This window comes from Dama dama, chromosome 12 (genome assembly GCF_033118175.1).
Source record: "Dama dama isolate Ldn47 chromosome 12, ASM3311817v1, whole genome shotgun sequence".
Lineage (NCBI taxonomy): Eukaryota > Metazoa > Chordata > Mammalia > Artiodactyla > Cervidae > Dama > Dama dama.
In genome coordinates, this window is record NC_083692.1 from 41779272 (window position 1) to 41806635 (window position 27364).

Here is a 27364-nt window from a genome sequence, read left to right on the forward strand (position 1 = left end):
GTTCTTTTTATAACCGTTCTGACAGTTGTGAGGTGATACCTCATTGTGGTCTTGATTTGCCTTTCTCTGAGGGTTAGTGATGTTCCGCATGTTTTCATGTGCCTGTTGGCCTTCTGTACTTACTCTTTGGAAAAATTAGACAAAGTTTTAAACACATGAAATATCAATTGATCGTCACTCATGCTGTAAATTCCAGATGAAAACATGACGGGGCACCACTCTATGTTAAGGGTAGAGACTGTGTATGTTTTTTTGTTTGTTTGTTTGTTTTTAAAGTTTGAGGAAGATGATTCCTTTTATTGTCTTTAGGAGGCAATGGGGTGGGAGAGATCACAAGAATGAACATCCCTCAGTCCATTAGACGTCTTTAATGTTACAAAGCCTTTCTTCTGTCAAGGACCACTGATGCAGCATTAAAAAGACCAGAGACTACTTCCATAGGAAAGCAGTATGTTTAGTCTTTTAATGGGAAACTATGAAATGTTCTAAGAACAACAGATATAAAAATCTAGTCAATTAGGACAAGAAATAACAAGATATGTGCTTCATTTCTGTCATTTAGACTTACAGGGGTAGGGGGACAGATGAAGATCAAAAAGGAAAAGGAAAGAGTCATGTGGACAAAAATAAAGGTAAAATGAATGAATAAAGGGGGAAAAGGCTGATGTGTACATACTGCTTATTTATGGAGAAGCACATAAACACAAACACAGAGAAACCACAAACAAACTCATGCCTGTGAGCATTCACTTCCCACCCTGGTTCCCAGAGGGCTGCACAAACACATTTGCAGTCATGGGCTTCTGTGAAATAGCATCCTTATTTATCTTTTCAGGATGCTCATGTTCAGTCATGTCTGACTGTTTGCGACCCTTTGGACTGTAACCCACTGGGCTCCTCTGTCCATGGGATTTTTCAGATGAGAATAATGGAATGGGTTGCCATTGCCTACTCCAAGGCATCCTTCCTGACCCAGGATCAAACCCAAGTCTCCTGCATTGCAGGTGGATTTTTCACCCACCGAGCCATTGGAGATGCTCCCTCCTTTGAGTCTCTCACCAATTATACTGCAAACACCTTGAGAATAGGGGCATCTCATTAGATGTTTGTGAAATTGAGACATTTTTACCTTCCCTAATACTACACTTTGGAAAGTCTAGGTGCAGTGTAGGCATATTGCCTTCAGTACTCACCACGAGACTATTAGGACAAGCTACCTACTCCAAATTCACCCCTCATCCAGTGCCCAGGTTACCTTCTTGGTCTGCTCCAGAGCACACTGTTCAGAAGGAAACTCTGGGCAACATCCTATATAATCTAGTTGGGACCAGATTTTCTGTGTGGCACATAACATAGCTTTTCACTTGTTTAAACTGTTGTTGTATTTTGGAAAACTACTACTTTTGATCATACTGGCAAATAAGTGAGTAATGTAAGAGAACAGAAGCAAATTTTTATTCCTTTATTCCACTGGTACTCAGTTGAGAGCAACTATTCAAGCATTGTGCTAGAGACTATGCATTAGCAATCTGTAAGGCCAGAATAGTTCTTGCCCTCATTTATTTATCATTTTGTGGGAAGAAAACAATAAAATAGTGATTAAAGTGTTCTGATGGAAATATACTACTTATTCTCAGATAACTACTGATTTTTTTCTCTGCCTCTCCTTCATCTTTGTCTCTTATGTTTTTGTTCTCTTTAGTTCAGTTCATGGGAGAAAGCAAAGACAAGAAGAACTCATTTCCTTTTAGATTAAAATACCAGCACTGGCCAGCTGTAGGCAAGTGTGACCATTGTTTTCCATAGTCCTTCATTCAGCTCTGACCAAGATTCCTGCCCAACTCCCTGAGCTCTTTTTCAACTGACTTGAGATTGTCTGCTCCTTTAATGTTTTCTAAAAACAAAGTGTTAGGGCAGATCTGGGAAGTTAATGGGAAACTAGTTTCCTCAAGAAAGAGAGGCAAACATTAAAATGCAGCTCATCCAGCCAGCAGTCCCAGCTTCTTCCTCTGCTGCTGGTATGGGAGCTGATATTTACTGAGAACCTGCTCTATTCAAGACAGGGTGTTAGGCTGAGCTACAAAGATAAAGATGGCACAGTCTCTGCCCTCCTAAAGTAGTGTGTGATCATTGTAATTAGAAGGAAATACATGGTATTCTGTGTCTGGAATGTTTGGGGAGAACTTTATGGAAGAGGGGCCTTGAGATCTGGGGATTACAAAACTAGTCCGGGTAGCATACCGACATAGGCTTCCACTCTTGGACTGGCAGTGATGGAGTGTGGTATCGCAAGCAAGGCCTGGCACAAACACACCATAAGAGGTTGGAAAGGGTCATGAACATTCAGAAGACCTGTTGTGTCCCGCTGGATTAGACTGTGTGTGCCCTCATTTATTGGACCATGGGACAATAATGCAGCATTTGATACAATCAACTATTGGGGAACACCATGATCAAAATGGTGATTGGGGAAGTTTATTATGGTAGCTGTATACATGTTGATGGGCTTCCCTGGTGGTTCATGGGTAAGGGATCCTTCTGCCAATGCAGGAGACTGAAGTTTGATCCTTGGGTCAGGAAGATTCCCTGGAGAAGAAAATGGCAACCCACTCCAGTATCCTTGCCTGGGAAATCACATGGACAGAGGACCCTGGCAGGCTACAGCCCATGGAATTGCAGAAGAGTCAGATAGGACTCAGTGACTGAAAACAGCAACAACAACACAGGTTAACAGGCGGTAAGAGGGAGACCAGTTAGAAGGTAGAGCAGTTGTTCAGACCTCGCATAAGAATCCAAAGTAGGAAAGTACAGAAGGAGAAGGAAGGGAGCAGTGGACTCTCTCTTGTCGTTTGAACGGCGCTGCAGTTAACAGGAGCTTACTATCTTGCCAGAAAGCAGAATGCAGGTGACAGTGACTGCAGCAGAATGAAGCAAAGGTTTCAAGATTGGAGGGGTAGAACTTACTATAAAACAGTGCTGGCTCTTTCTGCTCCTGAAAATCTGAAAGAGCGGAGCTATAAATATGTGGGGGTGCTGTTATTCTCTACAGACAAGATGGCATTATGCTGTGGATTTGAAAATATTCACAAGTGCCTCTTGGAATGTAGTTTTCCATGGATTAATGTGGTTTGTGTTGAAAACACACACACATATATATAAATATATATATATATATTTATTTCATCAGTGGTTTTGCTTTTAGAAGCAGGTAAAGACTTTTTTTCCTCTTAAATATAAAATGCTAACTTAATTTAATCTTTGCAGCATGGGAATGGGGTATTAATGTGGCTGAAAACAGCTGTTTATTTTTTGTGGGTTTGACCATTTCAGAAACTTCACATTTATGAAGAATATTATTACTGGGAAAATAAATTTGAAACTGCGGTCCAGCTTCAATTAGGACTGTATAGTGTTTTTCCATCCTACTGCTTAAATACTCCAGAGATTCTATGCCTCAGAGCAGGGACTTATTATAACTGTGCTGCATAGGAAAACAGGCACTCTGGAGTGCATTCTCAAGTGGTTTCCCCCATCCACCTCTGCATGGCTGTTTTTGGAAACCCACTCTTAGTTTAGCCCAGTGGAGCTATGTGTTTGGAGAGGAATTGGCTAGTAGCGTGCAGACCCATGATTGTGCTAAGACAGCTAAAACCACAACTGCTTTTAGTGCCCCCCCCCCCAAAGAGTGGGAAAGCATTTTGGGGTATGGAAGCCTCAAAAAGATTAATTATACCCTTACATGGTAAGATTTCCAGTTCTGTCTGACCAGCCTATTTATTTATTTTGTTTTGATTAATTATCCCAAGATGAAGTTTTTATCCAAGTCTGATTCCCAAAATATTTATCACTTTTAATTTGAAGACCAATGCTCTGTGTTCTTCCATCACCACACAATCTTTTTGCAGTTTGTATTACGAGGCTTACGTGAAGAAACTCACTGTGATGAGAATGGACAGATGACTGTCCAGCTCTACTTTGCATTCTTCAGATGATGGGGGAGACCACTCTTAAGAAGGGCATCCATGGACTAATGTGTATTCAGAGAAATTATCAGTGAGGGAGACTTGAAATCCAGTCACGTGAGGGAAACTGGGTGGTTGGTTTGGAGAAAAGATTTCAATGCTAACAGAGCTGTGGTATTTCACTGCTGCTGGGGCAGACACTGTAGCTTAACTACCTAGCATCTAGGCCTTTTCCTGGGGAAATCTGTTATGTGCATGCTGGAGAAGGAAGGAAGGTCTTGCCTCCTATGGTAAAAGTTGAGGGGTCAGATTTTCCTCTCACAGGTCTTGTCACCTGAGTGTGAGCAAGAGTCCTTCGTTCCTCCTGTGTCCCAGCACATGCTTATGTTTTGGGCTTTGAGTCTATTAGGCAAAGGTCCATTGACAAAGTATCTAGAATCCAATGTCATATCTAGACTTGTGGAGGAGACCTCAGCAATGGTCTTCAGTTTATTTCACTTGGCGCCTGGCTCATTCCCACCTGGATTCTCAAATTCTAATAGAGATTAGGCATATGTAATCCTAATAGATTTTGTGAGTTCTCTAATACCTTTAAAATTAATTCCTTTTGATTAAGTTAGTTCATATAGGTTTCATATATTGTTCAGAAACAATAATCCTGACTATATAATTGCTAAAGACCAGTAATCTTTTCTTGTTTCCAGCTGGAATTCTTAACTTGAAATCAAGGATAGGGTTCTGGAAACTGTATGTTGAACTGTATGTAGAATTTCATATATTTATGCACTCAGATGGGGAGAGAAGGTCCATAGCTTTTATTCTATTCTCAAAAGGCTCTATAACCCTAGAAAGGCCAAGAACCACTTATGTACAGGATACAATGTAAACACCTTACTTAGCATAACATATAAAGCCCTTATAATCTGACCTTTGCCTTGTTGTTCAGTCGCTAAGTCATGTATGACTCACTGTGACCCCAAGGACTGTAGCACGCCAAGTTTCCTTGTCCTTCACTATCTCTTTGAGTTTGCTCAAACTCATGTCCATAGAGTCAGTGATACCATCCAACCATCTCATCCTCTGTCACCCCCTTCTCCTCCTGCCCTCAGTCTTTCCCAGCATCAGGGTCTTTTCCAATGAGTTGGCTCTTCGCATCAGGTGTCCAACTATTGGAGCTTCAGCTTCAGCATCAGTCCTTCCAATAAATAGTCAGGGTTGATTTCCTTTAGGATTGACTGATTTGATATCTTTGCTGTCCAAGGGACTCTCAAGAGTCTTCTCCAACACCACAGTTCTAAAGTATCAATTCTTCAGTGCTCAGCCTTTGTTTATGGTCCAACCCTCACATCTGTACATGACTACTAGAAAAACCATAGCTTTGACTAGATGGACCTTTGCTGGCAAAGTAATGTCTCTGCTTTTTAATAGGCTGTCTAGGTTTGTCATAGCTTTTCTTCCAAAGAGCAAGTGTCTTTTAATTTCATGGCTGCAGTCTCCATCCACAGTGATTTTGGAGCCCAAGAAAATAAAGTGTACTGTTTCCATTTTGTCCCCATTTAGTTGCCATGAGGGATGGGACCAGAGCCATGATCTTAGTTTTTTGAATGTTGAATTTTAAGCCAGCTTTTTCATTTTCCTCCTTCACCTTCATCAAGAGGCTCTTTAGTTCCTCTTTGCTTTCTGCCATTAGGGTGGTGTCATCTGCATATCTGAGACCTCTGCCTACTGCTTTTATTTTCTTTTTTTACTGTATTTCTTGTTGCTACTGGTCTTCATCCTCTTTCTATGCTCCAGTCATATCCAAGTCCTATTAATTCTTTAAAAGCAGCTCGTGCCCATCCAAGTACTAACCAGGCCTGGCCCTGCTTAGAGCACCTCGTGGTTTTTGATCTCCATGTTTTTGTTCATTAAGTTCCTTCTGCCTTAATTTCCCATTCCTTTCTTTTAACTGGTTTGCTGGACACCTAACTCATCTTTTTAGACTTGGGTGGTTTCACCTTTTTACTGGTGGACTCTGAAGGTCATGACCACTATTCCCCATCCCTCAGCCTACCTGCTTCCAGCATTGCCAGTAATTCTGTCAACCTAGCAGCTGGTATGAATGTCTCTTTGTCATCCTGGGGTATTCTCCAGCATCACTGAAAGTTGCTGTGCTGCCCAGGCACATCTCTGGGGAGAAGTTAACCCATCTAGGGGCAATGATGGCAGTGTCTGTGGATAAACGACCCAGGCTTCCCTTCCCTTGCATAGGTGGGCCTGTTCCCTTCCAACATGTTCTCCATGGTTCTTCAGAGAGACCCCCGAGCAATTGGGCTGTGGTTGTTCACTGTGGTGACCTGCATATTAAGCACCTTTATTGGCTTTTCTTCTTTCCTGTCTTTCCTTATTTTTGTCCTCCTGCTTCCTGGATTTCTGCTACTTGCACTCAAGTCTGTCAGGCTCTGCTTTCAGGCTAACCCAGATTGAGATACCCTGTTGACTCTGAGCCAGTACTTTGGCTGTGAGGAGCTGTCTTTGCATCTGTTGCTTGTTATTGTTCATTATTGTTTCTCTCTATTAGACTATTACTTCTTTTTTTTTTACTAAACATTTATTTTTTTATTCTAGTAGGAACACATATGAAATCTATCCTCTTAATAAATTTTTAGTGTACTATACATTGTTGTTGACTAGAGGTGAGTGCTGTACAGTAGGTCTCTAGAGCTCATTCATTTCACTTAGCTGAAATGCTTGGTCTGTTTGTCTATTGATGATTGACTCTCTACTACTTTTCCCTCCCCTAGTCTCTGGGAACCACCATTCTGGCCTTTGATTTTATGAATGTGATGATTCTAGCTAACTCATATAAATGGTACTTGTCTTTCTGTGTCTGGCTTATTTCACTTGGCATAATGTCCTCAAGAGATCCATCCATATTGTTGAATATTGTAGAATTTCTTCCAATTTTAAGGTTGAATAATATGGTGTTGGAGAAGAGTCTTGAGAGTCCCTTGGACTGCAAGGAAATCCAACCAGTCCATCCTAAAGGAAATCAGTCCAGGGTGTTACTGGAAGGACTGATGTTGAAGCTGAAGCTCCAAAATTTTGGCCACCTGATGCAAAGAGCTGACTCATTGGAAAAGACCCTGATGTTGGGAAAGATTGAGGGCAGGAGGAGAAGGGGACGACAGAGGATGAGATGGTTGGATGACATCACTGACTCAATGGACATGGGTTTGGGTGATGGATAGGGAGGCCTGGCGTGCTGTGGTTCATGGGGTTGCAGAGTCGGACACGACTGAGTGACTGAACTGAACTGAACTGAATATTCTATTATGTATACATCATTTTTCAATCCATTCATCCATTGATGGACATTTAGTTTGCTTCTACAGCATAGCTGTTATGAATAGAGCTGCAATGAACATGGATGTGCTAATAATTCTTTGAGATCCTGATTTTAGTTCTTTAGGATATATACCCAGAAGTGAGATTGCTGGGTCATAGGAGAGTTCTATTTTTAACTTTTTGAGGAAACTGTGCTGTTTTCCATAGAGGCTGTGCCATTTTGCATTCCCACCAACAGTGTGCAAGGGTTCATTTCTCCACATCCTCACCAACACCTGTTGTCTTTTGTTAAGACTATTACTTTTAAAGAGTAAACAGCTTATCTTATTAACTGTTGTTCCCTTGGTATTATTAATAAAACTGGCATAAAGTGAATCCTTATCCATGTGTAAAAAACATAAGATATGAGAGCTTTCTTCAGATCTCTCAAGGGCTGTCTTGTGTTTACAAATGTCTGTAGAGCAGAAATAAGACCAAAGAGTGGAATTTACAAGATGATGGACATTTCTTCAGTGTGGAACTATCAATGCACTTAAGGGACGAGACCTTCATTAGTAACAGTGGGTTGTTATGGCATGATGACTCACTTGGTTTGTCCACTCTTCTGTCTCTAGCCAAGAATTCCTGTAATAGAGAGTTTTATGGAAAATGAGTCCCACACACACATGCCTACAGAGACCAGGCAGACATGTGAACTAGTGAGGCAGTCCAGGCATAATATAATTGGGAATGGTGGGAAGTACATGGAAATACAGTGTATGCCCTGTCTAAATGGGCTGGCTGCTCCTCAGTTACAGCCAACAGTTTTGCAAGAAGGTAGGTTTAGCACTGCCAGGCCTTTCATTTTTTTCAAGGGAAAACAGAAATCTAGATTCTTAAAACTTCTCAGTTCAAAAAGTATGTGGGTCAGGAAAGCATCACTGTGGTTGGTTATTGACCATGGTTGTGAGTGTGCAACCTTTGTGTAATGTATGTAGCAGAGGATATTAAAGCCTCAGGTGTGAGGACAGCTTCCTCAAGAAACTGGCCTGGGGTCTGATCAGTTTACCCCCTCCAGCCCATAAACATACTCTGCCTGTTCCAAGCTTGGGCCTTTTGCCATCCTGTCCTCACAGCAAGGAAGCTCTGTGGCTCTGGCACTTCCCACTATGGCTCTTTTCCCCACAAACCCTGTCTTCTTGGTCCACCTCTAGTATTTCCTGCTCTTGAATATCTGCTGCACTTGGTCATTGTCCAGTGGTCTCATTATTTAACTGAGTCATAAGTGTCTCATAGTAGGGGCTTCTATTTCACATGTCTTTCCTGTCATTTATAGCATAGGGTTCTTGCAAGAAAGATGCTTGCTCCTTGGAAGAAAAGCTATGACAAACCTAGGCAGTGTATTAAAAAGCAGAGACATTACTTTGCCAACAAAAGTCCATCTAGTCAAAGCTATGGTTTTTCTAGTAGTCATGTATGGATGTGAGAGTTGGGCTATAAAGAAAGCTGAGCGCTGAAGAATTGATGCTTTTGAACTGTGGTATTGGAGAAGACTCTCGAGAGTCCCCTGTACTGCAAGGAGATCAAACCAGTCAATCCTAAAAGAAATCAGTCCTGAATATTCATTGGAAGGACTGATGCTGAAGCTGAAGTTCCAATACTTTGGTCACCTGATGCGAAGAACTGATTCATTTGAAAAAACCCTGATGCTGGGAACGATTGAAGGCAGGAAGAGAAGGGGATGACAGGGGATGAGATGGTTGGGTGGCATCACCGACTCGATGGACGTTGAGTTTGAGCAAGCTCCGGGAGTTGGTGATGGACAGGGATGACTGGTGTGCTGCATGGGGTCTCGAAGAGTCGGACACGACTGAGCAACTGCACTGAACTGAACTGAACTGATAGCATAGGGTGGGACACACAGCCAGGGCTCACTAAGACCTGTTTGGTTGTCTTGTTGGATGGTCATCTTACTCAGTGCTTCTGGTATCTCTCTTAGTAGAAGATGAGGTAATAAAGGAAAGGGTACCAGCTCTTGAGTGAAGAAATTTAAATTAAGTCAGGAGTTCTTCCAGAGATTGAATAAGCATGTCCTCCACCTACTGCTGACCTGCTGCTCTCAGAGCATTTATGAGGAAAATGATGCCCAGTATATTCTCCTGTCACAAGCTTTTTCTTATCTTTTCCCACCAAAGATGTAACAAGATAACCAATTATTTGTGTCCTGGTTTAGATTCCTTAGGCTGCCCTGGTGGCTCACGTGGTAGGAATCTGCCTGTGATGTGGGAGAACTGGATTTGATCCCTGGGTTATTCTTACCTGGAGAATCTCATGGACAGAGGAGCTTGGCGGGCTACAGCCCATGGGGTTGCAGAGAGTTAGACACAGCTGAGCAAGTAACACTTACTGATTCACTTAGATTCCTTGGTTAGAGATAGCCAGGGAGGCCTGGCATGCTGCGGTTCATGGGGTCACAAAGAGTTGGACACGACTGAGCAACTGGACTGAACTTGCTCTTCTGAAGCTGAACTTTCAGTGTTGAAAGATAAGCACAGGCCAGTGAACATATGAGCGTAAGAAAATTGGACAATATTTGTGAGAATAAATAAAACAGTTTTAGGAGAAAAAAAATAGGATGGAAAGAATATGTGTGTGTGTGTTTGTGTGGGTGTGATTATTCTGGGTTGGAGATGGGGGACATCTTCCTGATGCTGTGACATCTGAGACTTGAATGACTATGAGGGGCTAGTCATGTCAAGATCAGGGGAAGAACATTCCAGGGCAAGCAACAGAACAGCTGATGCAGTGGGTCCAAGGCAGGAGCCTGTGTGGTGAGCTGGAGGCTCAGCAAGGAAGTCATCGGGAAAGGAAATTTTAGAACTAGCAACTAAATTATTCAAGTGAACTTATTGTACAATTATTACAGTTTAAATGTATATGGCTATGATCATTTAGATCTCAGAATCTCTGCCATGATTTCAGGATCAGATTCAGTAATTACCAAAGATTCACAGAGGAGAAAGTGATTGTGTCAGAATACACATGATATATCCTACTTTGAAGCCTCAGATTTCCCATGGATAGGATAGGACACTGGCAATGTTTCAGGAAAATGGCATCTGGTATTATATTATTAAACTGTATTTGTGTTGGAAGTAGTCATATAGCAGTGAGCATTCATGCATGCAGTAAGAAACAATTCCTTCATCCTTTAATATAATAATTGCCCTCAAGGATTATAAGAGAGAAGGAGCATCCATTTTAAAACTTAACTGGACAAGGAAGAAAGCTTTGTCCACAGAGTTTCAGATTTTTTTGGATTTTCTGGTATCTACACAACAGAGACCTGCTGAATTGCCAGCATATAACAAGCCAGAACCCTGGATCCAGAGAGCATTTGTGATTTCTAGCCAATGCAGAACTGCTTTCCCTCCCTAAGGGTGGTCTCCAAATCTGTTGTAGCCTTTGGCAAGATGTTTGTATCACAATTGAAAACAGATGCCCTTTCTGCCCTTTCCTTTGGTGTCCGAGTTACTACTGTTCAGGGGGTGTGAGCCACGGCAGTCTCTCACGCACCTTCAGAGTGCCCAGCGAGTCCTCATTAGACATTCCTGTCCTACACTTGACAGAACAGAGTAGACACGGAGGTTCTAGTAATCGAGTACCTTCTGAATGTTGCTTATCACAAATCAGAACACCAGTCCTGAGGTTTAATATATAAAACCCCCCCACATCTCTCTATAGATAGTTTCTGCTTGAGAATATTTAATCCTAAAAGGAAAAATATTTAATCTTAAAGAACTATGTAGTCCTAGAGGAAAACCAAAGTATGCTCTTGCTAATGGACTGTTTGTTGTTGTTGTTGGTATTGAATTTTATTACAGGATATGGCCCTAAAATGTATTTTATATATATATATATATATATATATATATATATATATATATATATATATATGTATATATATATGACATTGACATTCCAGAGTATCAAAAATCACTGTAAATTCTTGATTAAAAGAGACTTATTAGACATAAGACTGAATATAATGTGTAGACTTTGCTTGGATCCTGCTGTAAATTGACTGAAATTGAAACAACTGGGAAAATTCAAATATGGACTGAATATGAGATGATATTAAGGAATCATTGGTAATTTTGTTAGATGTGATAATGATACAGAGGTTATATAAGAAAATATCCTATTTTATAGAGTTGCACACTGAAATATATAGGAAGGAAATGTCACATGTATAATTTATTTTAAAACAATAGCAAAATATTGAAGCAAATATTGCAAAAAATTATTGTTTGGTCTAGGTGATGGGCGTATGGAACATGCTATTGTATTTCCTTTGTTGTCCTGTATATAATTTGAAGTTTAAAAAATTCTTTGCAAATTGTGACATAGCAGATCGATTTGTCAACTAAATAGCACTATTTTACAATGTTAGTGGATGTTGCTTTATTGTGCCTTTTGTGCTGCAGCCATAAATATCAGTGGACCTGGAAACTAGATGATTTTTTGGAAATGAGACATTACAGTAAAAATGAACCAATATTCTCTTCTTATGTATGCCCTCCACCCTACCCCCATGCTCTTATTTTGCAACTTGGCCCATGATTAGGGAGGTAAAATAGTTCACAAATAAAACTGAAACATGGAATCCTAAAGCTAGAATTTTAAACATTTTGTTTCAATGTCAACTTTTAAAAATATTTTAAAACTATAGTTACCAAAGTCGTTTTCTTCCCTTTCAAAATGTGTATTCTATAATCTGGATTATATTCAGTTCAGTTCAGTCGCTCAGTCGTGTCTGCCTCTTTGTGACCCCATGGACCACAACACACCAGGCCTCCCTGTCCATCACCAACTCCTGGAGTTTATTCAAACTCATGTCCATCGAGTCGGTGGTGCCATCCAACCATCTCATCCTCTGTTGTCCCCTTCTCCTCCTGCCTTCAATCTTTCCCAACATCAGGGTCTTTTCGAATGAGTCAGCTCTTTGCATCAGGTAGCCAAAGTACTGGAGCTTCAGCTTCAACATCAGTCCTTTCGATGAACACCCAGGACTGATCTCCTTTAGGATGGACTGGTTGGATCTCCTTGCAGTCCAAGGGACTCTCAAGAGTCTTCTCCAACACCACAGTTCAAAAGCATCAATTCTTCGGTGCTCAGCTTTCTTTATATACATGGATTATATTAACATGTATAAAATTATTGGTACTGTCTAAGGTAGATACATGCCTATCAATAGCCCATCTCTTCCTTTCTCTATTCAGGGATTTTGAAGGAGTTCTTGTTAAATCTGCTAGTGCTTTTTCTTCAGACAGCTTTGTCGCAGATGCTATGTGCCAGTATTGGGTATTGTTAAGACTTTCTTACCTTAATATATTTTGATACCTAGACCCTAAAATAATATATTTTAATATATAACAATTCCAAGTAATATGTAATATTCCTATTTCCATTGAACCTATTGATGGAAATAACAGATTCACACTGCAGTGTGCACTGAGTCACATGACCTGGCTACTGATGGAGCAGAGCATGTTGTTGTATTTTTATCCCCACCTACATTTAACTTGTAAGTTCATTTTTTGTCTCATTTTTCATCCTATGTAGTGTCAGTAGTTGTAGATTCAATACCAAGGGGAATCTGGCTGTTCCCTTTCCTCAACTTCTACATTTTTAGTAATCTGTGAGTACTGGCACTGCACTTTTTTTTTTAATAACAATGTCTAAATGGAGGTATCTTGATTTTGAACTGGAATTAAATCATCCTTCTGAATGTTCAACAGTGAACACCCATTGTGCACTTGTCACGTAAGGCACTGGAGAAGGTTCTATGGAGTACAAGGTTGCAGACTATCAAATGCATGGAACCAGAAGCCCTGGTTTCTGTCTTCAGGAGTTGGCAAACTTTGTGGAGACAATTACTATGGAAAGTATATGATAAGTATATGAGTTATGAGGGTGGTACTGTGGAGGGGAAAAAATGTAACCTAAAGCTTTAATATAATTTGTTGGTTCTTAAGTATGTTGTCACACATTTGGTATTTTTTAATATAAAATTATAAAAGCACTACTGAAAAAGCAGTAATATTCTAGGGGAGAGGAACCTGGAGGCAGACCCTGGAAGATAGAATCATGTAGGAAAGGCTACCTTGAAAGTATGTTCAGTGTCCCTCAGTTGAGGGGACAGGGCCAGCTTCAGGTGGCTCTGCAAGGAGGGAGCCAGGGAGAGATCCTACAACTTCACTCTCTTCCCTCCCACCTCTCATTGATCTTCTCCCTTTTTCTAATCTAAAGGCAAGGGAGCCCACTGGTGTAGTCCATCCAAGTCAGCCTCCTAGGGCAGACAGCAGAGTAGATAAGGGCAGAGAGTAGAACAATTATCATCCTCTTCTCAAAATATAACAATATGAGGGGAATGTTTGGAGGGAGTTCTTCATAGAATCATAAAATGTTAGAGCTGAAAGTTCCTGAGAAATAATTTTCAACTTCATTTTGAAGATGGGGAAATAAAGCTCTATAGAAATAGCAACTTGAGTACAGTGAGTTGTCACATGGCTGAGAAGATATGACAGACCTTTGTATTCTTAGCCCAGGCTCTTTCCAGCAGGACAGGCAGATTAGCCTCCATGTATTTTTCAAGTTTTTCCCAGAGGCACCACACTCACTCAGCCACTGTTCAGCCTGGGTGAAAATGGTAAGAAGGTTTTGATTGTTATTCAAGGGAACATATGAGTACTATAAACACAGTCACTGCAATAGGACATGTTTCTATAACTGAAGTAAGAGTCATTCCAGATAATCTGGAAGGCATAGAAATACGTCAAGAAGAAAATAAAGCCATCCACAATGTACCACAGAGATGATGACTGTTAACATTTTGGTGCTTTCTTATAATTTTTTAAAATTAAAATGTACAGTTTTATATTTTATGTTTTCACTTAATAATGAACAATTTCCCATAGAGTAATAAATGCTTTAGTAGCAATAGTATAGCATAATATTTTTAATAGATGTAGCATAATTTTAAAAAAGCATAAATCTGTTGTTAGCAATGTGGATTCATTCTTAGTTTCTGCTGTGATAACTAATGCTACAGAATATACACATATATACATGTGTTTTTTTATACACACACATACAGAAGTAATTGTGCTTATCTCTAAGAAACATTTTTATTAAAAGTTCTAGCACAAGCATTTTCAGGGCTTCTTTCTGGTGGATCAGAGTGGAAAGAATGTGTAAGACGTCATGACTTTTCTGCTCTGCCACTTTCTAGATGTGTGGCCTTAAAGTAAAATTAACTTGAAAAGAGAGTAATTTAGACTATAAGGAAATCTTTCAGAAAGACCTATTTAAAATCTAAGGTATTAATAATAAAGACAGAAATGGAAGTTCTCAATAACTGTATTTTTCTTTGCACTGAATTATCCAGTAACTCTTTTTTTCTTTTGAAAAAAAATTTTTTTTTCTGGCCAGTAACTATTTCTAACTCTGTCCACCACAATCTTCCTTCCTAAGTGCTCACCTTCAAACTCTACCAGCGGGCAAAGCATGTGTACAGTGAGGCTGCGAGAGTGCTCCAGTTTAAGAAGATATGTGAAGAAACACCTGACAACATGGTCCAGCTGCTGGGGGAGTTAATGAACCAGAGCCACATAAGCTGCCGGGACATGTACGAGTGTAGCTGCCCTGAGCTGGACCAGCTGGTGGACATCTGTCGGTGAGGCTGAAAGAGCAGTGTAGTGGAATGCTACCAGGGAAACTGTTTAATGGGGAAAAAAAGCGGGATGCCACCAGGGAAACTGTTTAATGGAAGAAAGCAGCATTTTTGTAATCTTCTCAGTGAAGGAAGATCCTTCCCATTTTGTATCAGAGAGTTTGTCTGTGACATACAGCTAGACTTGTTCCCTCCTGAAAATCTGTAAGATAAAAGATTGGAGACTCAACTCCATGGCTTTATGAGGTTCCAGGTTTGGAGTCAGTCCTTCACAACATCATAAAAAAAGACTTTTCCATTTTTGGATGATGTTTCAGGGAGATTTTCTCAGACACAGACCCTGTTGTTACTTTCTCATGGTATTTTAAGCAATCGTTTCCACTACACTGCAGCTCTACTAGCATCTCCTGTTTGGTGTCCTAAGTTTAACAGTTTTATTCAAAAGAGGAGAGAGAAAGGAAAGAGGACCTCAAGCCTAACAGAAGTGTATCAGGGGAGAGGATGCTGTAGGAATTACTCAGAGGCAGCATTTCCTGTTTTCCAGGTTTAGGTTAGACAATATGGGGAAAAGGATTGAAGAGAGCCCAGTTTATGAATGGACAGTTGAAACACAAGTGTAAAGAGGGAAACTCTTTCATAAAGCTTGAGAACAGCATCCTTATAATTCCTGGAGAATGGGGATAATAGAGTAGAATGGTTCCTTTACCCAAAAGGGAACTCACTGACCTTGGAGGACAGAAAGGGAAATTGGGAGAACTCTCAAATGGATTGATGTTCTTTCCATTGTGAGAAAATCATCATAGAGAACTGCCTGCAATTAGCAATGAAAATATAATTAACCACTTGGCGCCTGCGGCTTGCCTCACTCATTGCCACACTCCCAGCCTGAAAAGTTTAAACCAAGTAGCTCCAGTGATCGCAGATGGCATGTGTAACCCAACTTGTTGAGAGATTTGAACACAACCTTGCTGAAAATCACTCTGTCAGTGTTTCCTCACTATCTGCCAAGAAGGCTTTCAGAGCTTGTTTCGTTGTCAGTACTCTTTTCTGAAACTATCAAGGGCAGATATTCTGGAAATAACAGGAAGTGGAATGATTTCCGCATAAATTAGGCAAAAGCATCTTTGCTAAGAAGGTAGTAGGATAGTTTGAATCCCATCTGAAAAGCAGTGGAGGGGTATTTGCCAGCCTCCTGGAATTCTCAAATGGACTTTCTTGTTCTGGCATGGTCAACCAGCTCTTTATGCAGCATACATTCACATGGGTAAAGAGGGAAATGACAACTAAAAATAGAGTGGGACTGCTAAGTGTTATAAAAAAATAGAAAAGCTGGAGAGTCCTAGGGGTGGGTGGGTAGTTTTTATATTGACTGGCTGAAGAAGGCCTCTCTGAAGAGATAGTTGGGCAAAGACCTGAAGGAAGTGAAGGAATGAGAACAGAGACTACCACATGTGAGGAACAGTACACATGGAGGGCGTATAGGAGGAGAGGGTAGCAGGTGATGAAGTAGGAGAGGTCATGGGAAGTCATACCACTGAAGCTTGTTGGCCACTGGAAGGACTCTGAGTAGAAAAAGGTGGCAATGGAAGTGTGAATTGATTTTATGCCAGATGTGCCTTGAAGGAAGAGTCAAGAAGATTGCTATATGGGTGAAAGTGAGGAATCAAGATGACTTCTGGGTTTTTGACCAGAGAAAATTTCCTTGTTTCTGTGAAAACCATATTTTGGGGGGCCAGGCTTCACATTTCTGGGTCAGAATGATCTTCTAGTTCCATAAGATGCGAAAGCAGGAAGAGGCCTTAGAGATCCAAGAGAGTTCTAAGAGGGTAAGAGATTGGAACAAGGTAACATAATGAGTCAGTAGAAAAGCGCAGCTCCCCATCCAGTGGTTTTCTTTTTTTTTTGCCACACCTGTTTCTCTCTCCTTGGGTTATACTGAAAGTGAAAGTGTTAGTCAGTCACGTCTGACTCTTTGTGACCCCATGGACTGTAGCCCGGCCTCCAGGAACCTCTGTCCATGGGATTTTCCAGACAAGAATATTAGAGTGTATTATCATTCCCTTCTCCAGGGACTGAACCTGGGTCTCCCACATTGGAGGCAGATTCTCTACCATCTGAGCCACCAGGGAGGCTGAGAAGTATTTGAATGAGGGACTTTATTTTAACCTGTTTTCCTTTATTAAAACTTTAATGATGGAGGCTCTGGTTTTCTATAGGTTGCAGTATTTGAACATGGAGCAAAGCCATGCTGAGCAGGGAAGGGCAATGTGTGGAGAAGGGTGAAAACTGGGCTGGAATTTAGGAAGGATGCGTTCTAGCTCTGCCTTGTTTCATCCTGAGCTTTGTGACTTTGAACTGTCCCCTTGCTTTATGATTTCCAATATGTTTTTCTGTTCTAGCAGTCTGTAGATCTATATATATATTTTGAAAATGGGCTTCTAGTGGAAGATTTAGTGGCTGTGTTTTAAAAGGGTTCGGAAGAACATGCCTTTTGCTTTTTCATTTATTTGTTTTTGGAAACTCCTTTTCTTAATGGCAGCTAAACTGTCTCTGTCTAGACCATTTTCATCTGCTGTATTGATTTTCAGTTGGGTCTGGTTTAAGTAGCTCACTCCCTTTTTTATGGTTGTTTTGTTTTGAGTTGTTAAGTATCGAAATTACTTCTTGTTCTATATGGACTGTTTGGACTGAATTTTCCATATTGAAAGATTATCTTTTGGCATGTTGGAAATATTGGCTAAAATAGTTGTCTGGCCTCTTAGCTTCTTAAATAATTAATTTTCTCTTCGCTGTCACTGTGGGCAGCAGGTGATATTCTCCAAATATGCCAGTTGATTGCTAGTTACTAAAGGTCTTGAGTAGCAGAGCCACCTCAGAGGAGGATACTCTGGGAGAATTAAGTAGATGTAGTCACTAATGCCATGACTTCCTAAGTCAGCACATACTTTTCATAGGGCTGTTTGTGTCCCACAGGAAACTGTAGTCTAAACTCCATTTTCAAAAGCTCTGGCACTTTCCTTTATGTGGATGTATGAGGGGAAAAGGGAGGAATGCAGAATGCAAGATAGTGGTAAAACAGAATGGTTAAAACAGGAGAGGAAGGCAGTAGAAGAGTAGTAAATGGTAAATGAAAAAAATTCAAATTAAAATGGCAACATTCTTAAGCCCTGGTTCCTTCTGCAGCTTTACGACTATCTTAGTGGGCAAGCAAGTGTGGGATGTGCTGGGAAGGACCTGGCAAGGCCTGGTATGGGCCACTGGTACCTAAAGTCATCGTCTGGTAGAGTTCTGTTTTGTGTAAGAACCACCACCACCTCCATAATTCCCTGTCTCCTTAAAAAAAGTTAACACCAACGGGCAAGTTGTGACGAAGACTGGGCAGCCTGAGAAGGTTGGTTGCCTTGTGGTGATCAGAAGAGGGAAGAGGGAAGCTGAAGTTGAGCAGGAGCACTGCCAAAGATTCTCTTTAGATCACCTTCCCTGGTCCACTTGTGGCACTTAAAATTCTGTTTTTCTGAAGGCCTGCTTGGAAACTATTTGCTTGAAAAGACAACTGACTGATTGAGTGAATGAAGGATTTGATATGTAGAATACTTGGCACTATCTACAAATCTTAATATGATCTGAGCTAGGTGGCTCTAGGTAGCTCGTCTATAGGACATCTTTATGACTCAAGTGGAGAGAAGTGGGGGAAAAAGGATAGAAAAGATCACAGATGCTTGAATTTGTTTCAGCTGAGCCTTTTACTGCTTTTCAAGAGAAAATCAGTTTAAAATCCAAAGAAAGGGCCAGAGAGGGAGAAGGAAATTATACTTATCCAGTTAGACGGTTTATTTTTCTAATTAAATTAGAAAACCTCAATTATATGAAATAATGAAGAAAATAGATGAAGTTTGCCCAATTATAAAATGATTATTTTAATTGAACTAAATGTAAATTTTAAGAAAATGGGATTTCTTGAGGAACATAAAACAATTTTGAAATAAGTCAGTTATATATGAGACAGCTCATTCTTTATTGGTTTCCCTGGTTATATAATACTTAAAAAATAGTTAATGCCTTTACTTCCATCTTGACACTTGTTGAAATTAGGACTCACTGAGGTGTTATTGCCCAAGCTACTCAGGAAGATAAATAACAAGTTTTAAAAGACCAACAAAGGTTACAGAAGTTCATTTGCGGGCTTCCTCAGAAGTCTTCCCACAACTTTCTTCCATGGCTGCCTGTGCAGCTTAGCTTCTTGCAGCCATTTTCCTAAGCAGGTGGGAGTAGGGAAGAATGAAGTGTAAATCCACCTGTGTGTGCTCTTTTCCTCGTGATCTTACAGGCTAATCTGAACACTGTCAAGAAAAAGGAAGAGAGCCATTCAGCTGCCTTAGGGGCTCACTTCTCTTTGAGTTTCTGTCCTCCATTTATTGTCCCCCTGATTCTACACTCCCCTCCCCCAATATGTATGCCATTTGCAGGACAAACCAACTGGTCTTCAGTGACCTTTGTGGCTTAAATTTATAAAATGGATATGTGGTTATATTTTCTTATACTTTCTCATTTGAACACTGTTTGAAGTCTATGGTTTCTTGAATCAAAAGCAGTCTGAAAGTGTTTCTAATAAAAATCATAGAAATTGTTCTAGAAACTGTGTTTTCCCAAGATTCTACTCAGAAAATTATACTCTTAGAGCAGAAGCTAGAAGTCTTTCCAGAAAAAGAGTACATTACTGATGAGATATATATATGTATAAAATACACATATAATTGTCTCAAGTTGTTTTATTTTACTCAATATATTTAAAATTTAGCCATTTCTTACAATTTACATTTTGTTCATTTAAGATAGTTATTTTATAATTGAGCAAGCATCATCATTTTCCTTTATTATTTTACTTTGTTTCACATAATTGAAGTTTTTAACATTAATTATTAGAAACTACCAAATGCCTGGAATTATGCTGGGCTGGAATTACAGAGATAGATAATAACCTGTCCCTAAATTCAAGATTTTTCTGAAATAACTTAATATCTATTTATATGTCAATATATGTCTTGAAATAAAATTGAATTAAAACACAAGGCACAATTCCTTGCTTTCCCTCTGCAATTTGTGGCAAAGTTGGGACTTACTGGATCTCTCCCCACCTCCTCCCTCAAGGCCACCTTTGATCCATGCCTTACTTTAGTCAGTGCTTTATGGTCAACTCAGTTCATTTAAAACTAGGAAATTTTATTCAGGCTGTACTTAGGTGTCTGGAAAGCTGGTTATAGGAGTACACTTTTCAGTGATAAAAGGGATCAAAGGGAACATTCCTTATAATCTGTATCAGCCCTAGTCTTTGTTTGGTAGATCATGCTGAGGCTGCTTTTGTTGTTTTGACCAAACCTTCCATGTTATTCCCAATCAACTGACCACAATCATCAAAGTGATATTTGGGATTTTAGGGGTTTGGTTTTCCTAGTATTTGTATTGCTTCTCTGATGTGCCATAGCTCAGGAGCTGTATTTTTAATGTCTCACTAGTTTCCCAGGAAAAAAATGCAATTGTGAAAAGCTCACTTAACACCCTTAGCTCACCTACTTTTTTCTTGATTTAAAGCTTATTGGTTTCCTAACTCTGGCTCTCTCACACAGTTTCTATGGCCACATTCCAGCAGGGCACATTGCAGGCAGGATCTCGCTGCCTTTGTGAGTGTGTACAGCTGGGCAGGCTGCTGATTAGCTGTTGGGGCAACACCTGGTTTGTGATCACAAGTGCCACTGACTCAGGGGCAGAGGGCTGTTTATGATAGCACTTACTGTTCCCTACTGAGGAAATTTGAGTCCTGATGATTTCAGACCATGTGGTTGATGCAATCCAGTTCATTTTCATTTGTAGCAGCCAGGGTGGTGACAGAGCAGCTCTGGAGACTTAAAAGTGAATGATTTACCTAGAAAGAGTTCTAGTGTCTGCCCTCTGGAAACTGGCAGGAGAGTCAGGAAAATAGGCCCCCTGGCACAATTCCTATGGGTTTTGCAGCCAGTTAGAAACACTTTCAGTTTGCTTTAGATTCAATTTTGAGACCACAGTTTTCAAAAACTGTTCAAATGAGAAAGTGTAAGAAAAACATGCCTAGAAGTTCACTGAAGACCATAAAAGTCTTGGTTGACTTGAGTCCAGAAAAATGGCATAGTTTGGGTCTTAGAAAATCAAATAGGAGGGCATACTGTTCTCTAAACCATACCATGCTGGCTTTGATGCTTAGATTTTAGTGTCTTTCAGAGATACTTCAGTGACACCTCTGTTTTTCTCAGCATATTTCACAAGAAGAGAGATTTTGATATGGCTGTGTGACCACTTTTTTTTTTTTTTATTCCACCAAATTGCAAACTAGCCCCTTGCCAGCCTAGGGACTCAAGATAATACTAGAATCTCAGGGTAAGTAAAACTTGTCACTTTAGCCTCCATTTACCTACTGGGCCATAAATTGAATGTTTGAGGGGCAGGAGGAGATGAATAATCTATTTGCTTGTAAGCATTTTTGCTTTCTTCTCTAGACATCTACTTTCATAAGAAAAACATATTTTAATGAATATAACATGATGAAAAGAAATCAGCTGAGAAAATCATTGAGGGGGAAATGAATTACTGATGTGCAACAATTCTCATGTCCTAGAATAGGGGTAATATTCTATTGATATTTTCCAGGAAATAAAGTAGCTCATTTAGATGGAAAAAAGGGACAGAATTGTGCTAAATTAATTATGAAATTCTTAATCTGCTATGAATTTGGAGTAAATTTTATTAGGACGAATTTGGAAGCACATGTGAACTGTTCTCGTCAGGATAAATTGCATCTTTTAAAGATGAGTGATCTTTGTACTTGTGTAGGGCCTTTCACTTTAGTATAAATCTTAGGTTTGAAACTGTGCCTGGTTGATGGTGACTAAAATTACATCTTTCTGCACGGAGGCTTATATAGTCATTTCCATCTCAACCACACATTTTGTCAGATGAGAAATTCTGAGTCCAGTCATCAGAACCAGCTCCTGAAGGCACAGGGGAAATGGGGATGGACCTGCTGAACCACTACCCTCTTGTGGAAAGGTCTGCATAATTTCCCTTTAGAGATTAGCAGGTAAACTAACTTAGAGTTTAGTAGCTTTCTTTGTTGATAAATTCATTTAGCACAAATCTAGGCTATCTGTTCTAGGTGACTGAATGCAGCTTAAATAGCCACCAGAGGAAGCTCTCGCTTGTATGTATATGACTTGCACTTTAAATTTTGATTTGCCCTCTTATAGAGCAACCTTCTGATTCATACTGTTGATTATATGTACTACCTGTTTTCTTTTACTCCCTCTTCTTGATCACCTGAAGACTTGTTCTATAACTCTTCAAATGCTGGCTTTATGGAATCAAGACTACAGGGGTTATTGTCAGCCCTCATGAAACAGGAGTACTACTGACTTTTACTAAAGAGCCAAAACTTGGGGCTAGTTTTAGATACAATTAAATTTCAAATCACCTTCTGACAATAGTACAAATTTTGTAATGTCCTAAAATATTTGACAATACTGAAAAAAAAAAAAACCCACAAAAACCCACAAAACAAAGCATACCACATAATCTCACCTTAGTTCTTAGAGTGTTCTGAAGCACCAGGAAAATCAACTCTCATTTTCATTTGCAAGTTCTAATTTTTTTTCTCATTGTTTTAGGAAATTTGGGGCTCAAGGATCACGACTTACTGGAGCAGGATGGGGAGGCTGCACAGTTTCAATAGTACCTGCTGACAAGCTGTCCAGCTTCCTGGCAAATGTGCACGAAGCCTATTACCAGAGGAGCAACCGAAGCGTAGTGCCGGAGAAGCAGAGTTTGTTTGCTACCAAACCTGGAGGAGGAGCTTTGGTTTTCCTTGAGACCTAAACAATGTAAAAAATCTCCAAGAAACGATTTAGAGCATTTAGGGACTGGCAGGACTTCTTATGCCACAGTAAATTAATCCTCCTTCTGTTTTGTATTATGAAGAAATGGTTGCTGTTATCAAGATATATTTCCAAAGAAATGGTTGAAAGCTCCCTATGCTTCATAAAGATGATTTTTCCACCTGAAATATGTTTTCTACCAATAAGGGTGAAAATTATGCTTGGATAGAGATCTCTTAAGATAATTTACTTAGATTTATTGATTTCAAGATTTTTAAAGACACATGGTTAAAAGACCATCAATACTGGTACCTCATGAATTGTACCTGAATTAAACATACATTCTTAAATACAGTTTACTTCTGATTTCTCCTGGCTTTCTTCTTCCTCAGGGTTGTAGTCTTCTGTTGATGATGATGATGACGACAGTGATGCCAGAAATTCTCTCTCAGTTAGAGCTTCAAAACGCTATTAAAACAATACACTATTAAGGATTTACAGATTTTTCTGGATATTGTATACTTGAAAGTGAGATTCTCCCAGTTATCAACTTGAGGGGGATCACTTAAATTTTTTTTCAAAAACTGGATTCAGGAAGAAAATCCCAGGCTGATTTAATTTTTTTAACCATTTGATATCATATAAATAATCACTTTCAATTCTTTTGGCCTGAGCTTTCTCTACCATAGTAGAGAAACTTTGGATTAAAAAAAAACAACAACAACTTCAAGTTTTTATCTCTGTGCACATGGAAATAGAGAATCATCCAAATATTAATTCAAATAATTCAATTTATTCACGGAATTTACTTTATTCCCACTCTATCCTACCTTTTTTAAAATGCCTCTCTAGTCCAGGATGCAGGTTTACTATCCTAGGAAAATCCATCTGTGCCTTACATCCTTCACTGTATGTCTAGCAAGGCTTGTTTGTATATGTGAACCAATGTAGGGCAGGTGTGAGGCATGCAGGTGAGGCATGAAAAAGCTGAGAGTGGGTTCTGGGATTGCATAGGGTTGTCAGTAGATGCCTGTTTATCAAAATGGGCAGAAAGTTTGGCCTCATGGTTATGGTTAATGAGTGGCTATCCCCCAGATAAGACTACAGGAAGGCCTCCCTGAATTATATCACAATTTAGACCAAAAAGCATTTTGTTGGCATAGTCAGATAATTGAGGGACAGTAGTTATCTGGCATAAATTATCCAGAAGTTTATCATAATTTTCTGTTATCCTCAGTTTGGCTTTGCTCAAATATTGCGCATCTTCTTAAATCTCAGTTTCAGAGAGGCTGAGACAAAATTGGTTGTAACATTTCTCAAAGAACAGCAGTCATATACAAACACTAGGAAATCCATTATTCTATTCTAAAATAAATTTTGGTACATTTTTATTCTTAGCAGAAAGGTAAATACTTGATAAAACTTAAGTCAAATTTGCTTGCATTTTAAAAATTGATTTAAAAATTATAATCCTTTAATAATTTTCCATTTTTCCACAGAAGATCTGTGGTTGATTGATATATAATTCTTTGAAGATACCTGAATTATTGTAAAAAATGCACTTGCTTTTGCTTTGCTATTCTATTTAAATTTTTCACATGAGAAACCTTCTTTACAAAATAGGTAAGAAAACATTTCTTGTGCACACTCTGCTTTGGAGGACATAGCCATTCTAAGTTTGAATCTACTCCCGTAGTTCTCTTCAAGGTAACTATTTTTCCAATGAAACCATCACCTGGTGTTATTCTAGAAATTATGAAAGATATTGAACTCATTTGTGGAAAGGGGAGGGCTCAAGAAAGTGAAGTCCCTCAGTCATGTCCAACTTTTTGGGTCTGTGTGGACTGTAGCCCGCCAGGATCCTCTCTCCATGGGGATTCTCCTGGCAAGAATACTGGAGTGGGTTGCCATTTCCTTCTCCAGGAGACCTTCCCGACCCAGGGATCAAACCTGGGTCTTGGCAGACTCTCTATCCTCTGAGCCACCAGGGAAGCCCAAGGGAAGAGAAGCCAGGAGGGAAGACTTTCTTTCTTTAAGGATGAATAGAATTTGAAAGCTGGGGAATAGGCAATGCAGATGATCAAAGTATATGATTATGGATAAGCACTGTATGTTCAGAAGACTTGGAGGGAGTGAAGGGTTTGCCTTGGGATGGATGTAGTGGAGAATAAGATCGGTGATATTGGTTGGAACCAGATTTTGAAGAGCTCTGTGTTCAGCAGGTAGAGCAGGTGTTGCAAACCAGCAGCCCACAGGCTGTGTCTGATCTACAGATTTATATAGTTTGACCTCCAGGGTATTTAAAAACTCGAGTCCTAAACAGGAATTTTACAGAAGAATCTGGCCCACTCCAGTATTCTTGCCTGGAGAATCCTGTGGACAGAGGAGCCCTGTGGGCCGCTGTCCATAGGGTTGCACAGAGTCGGACACGACTGAAGCGACTTAGCATGAATGCATGCGTTGGAGAAGGAAATGGCAACCCATTCCAGTATTCTTGCCTGGAGAATCCCAGGGACAGAGGAGCCTGGTGGGCTGCCATCTATGGGGTCTCACAGAGTCAGAAAGACTGAAGTGACATAGCAGCAGCAGCAGCAGCAGCTGGATTGCAAATGGTAAAAGATCTGATAGCACTTTGGTCTCAATTCCTGCAGAGTCACAGTGACCTAGACACGAGGAAGCAGTGGCCGTGTTTAGCTGAGGCACAGACTCTCCAGTGTGCTATGCTTTCCACAGCTCATATAGTTTCCCTAATACTCAAGCCATTTACTGTTCACCAGCTGAGGTCATTTGCTCTTTACCAGCTTACTTCCACAATTTTCTTATACTAAATAAATATTTCTCTGTACCTGTGTCTCTAGCAGTAGTAAAGAGAGATCACGAGATAATGGGAGGAATAATTTTTTGTCTGTGGAAAAATTGTTCTATTTGTTTAATATTTAACACCCCAACAGGGCAGGAGATGCAAGAGACTCAGGTTGGATCCCTAGGTCAGGAAGAGCCCCTAGAGGAGGGCAGGGCAATCCACTCCAGTATTCTTGCCTGGAGACTCCCATGAACAGAGGAGCCTGGAGGGCTACAGTCCACAGGGTTGCAAAGAGTTAGACATGACTGAAGCAACTTAGCATGCACGTACTCCTTTGTTACCTTCTGGTTCATAGGACTTTGGTTAGATTCTCTGACCTGTTTTTGACATTACAGCAATAGCCAATGAGGATTGCTCTAGATTTTTGCATGGAAGCCTGGCACGCTGAAAATGAAAAGCTCTCTCTTACTCCTGGCCTCAGAATGTTCAACCTTCAGATTTATTGTACTCTATTCTCTCCATGTTCTTTCTTGTTGGAAGGGAAGAAGGACCTTTAGATTTAACAGGATTGCCTGTAAGTTAAGGAGGAGGAGAAGGGAAGGGAACAAAGAAAACTCCTTCCTTTTCTTTCCTTCTTATACTTGAGTCCTATTTAAAGCCTTATCATTTCCTATGTTCCTGTTAATTGAAGGCAAGGGTCATTCATCTAACATAGGAATCCAATATATTTTTGTTGAATTATTACTGGGAAATAAAATATGATTTCAAATACCAATAATTTTCTATTAGTTTGAAATTCTGACTGCATTTGGAGATTTTCAGTTGTATAAAATGCTTCTGATCAGAAGCGAATGGGGATGAGTGAGCATGAACTTGTCACAAATCATGAGACAGAGATTATACTAAATGTACATGTGGATGGTTAAATAACAAGAATGTATTCTATCCTGCTACTGTAACCTGGATGTAAAAATGATATATTGCTTATTAAGTATTTTCCAGTCTTCGTAAGAGAAGCTAAAGAAAGAATTCTCAATTATTTTCAGAAAAAAAAAACACAAAAAACAACTTACTAGTTGATGCAGGAAATTCTCAAAATCATTCTTAACTTCACAGGGTTTCTTGGTAGCCTTTGCTTGGAGTCTAATCGTGAAAACAAGACAACTGGTAACCAAACGAATTGTTTTTATACTGACACCAACTAAGAGCCAACATTTACAGGGTTTATAATATGCTAGCATCTACCACTTTGCATATATTAATTCAATTACTCTGATAATAATCCTAGGAAGTAAGTTCTACTATTCTGTATTATAGATGAGGGAAGAGTCTTAGATAGGTTAAGGGACCTGTCCACAGTCCTTTAGCTAGCAAGCAATAGAGGATTTGTGCCCAAGCAGTGAGACTAGAGCCCTCCATTGTAATCACCGTGTGACAGTGAAACACCCCCTTCAGGGAGGGCTCGCACAGTGTTCCCTTGACTGACTCTGCTCACTGTGCTCCACTGGAGACTGTAGGATGAGTCACTGCGAAGGGAAGAGTAAAAGGAACTGGGCTGGGAAAGATCTTGGCGGGGGAGACAGAGATGAAAAAGGATGGAGGGTGAGAGTGCTTACTAAACTGTAAGCTCACCGAGGCTGGGGATCCAGGAATCTATATC

At 40.0% G+C, this 27364-nt stretch overlaps 2 protein-coding genes across 10 annotated transcripts in view; one reads left to right on the top strand and one right to left on the bottom strand.

Annotated features, from left to right (window-relative positions):
- The window catches only part of GALK2 (galactokinase 2), a 153041-nt gene extending 129781 nt beyond the window's left edge, over window positions 1–23260 (top strand). For all 3 annotated transcript variants that reach the window (XM_061157114.1, XM_061157113.1, XM_061157115.1), the window contains 2 exons: window positions 14805–15006; window positions 22695–23260. In XM_061157114.1, the coding sequence (XP_061013097.1) occupies window positions 14805–15006; window positions 22695–22902 (410 nt within the window). In that variant the 3' untranslated portion in view covers window positions 22903–23260. The remainder of the gene's footprint in view (window positions 1–14804; window positions 15007–22694) is intronic.
- FAM227B (family with sequence similarity 227 member B) overlaps window positions 23231–27364 on the bottom strand; it is a 220387-nt gene continuing 216253 nt past the window's right edge. For 6 of the 7 annotated variants that reach the window (XM_061157111.1, XM_061157105.1, XM_061157109.1 and 3 more), the window contains 2 exons: window positions 26778–26847; window positions 23231–23369 (listed from right to left, as the gene is read on the bottom strand). In XM_061157111.1, coding sequence (XP_061013094.1) covers window positions 23247–23369; window positions 26778–26847 — 193 coding nt within the window. In that variant the 3' untranslated portion in view covers window positions 23231–23246. Of the gene's footprint in view, window positions 23386–26777; window positions 26848–27364 lie in introns of all 7 variants that reach the window. The other variant, XM_061157110.1, reaches the window with a different exon arrangement.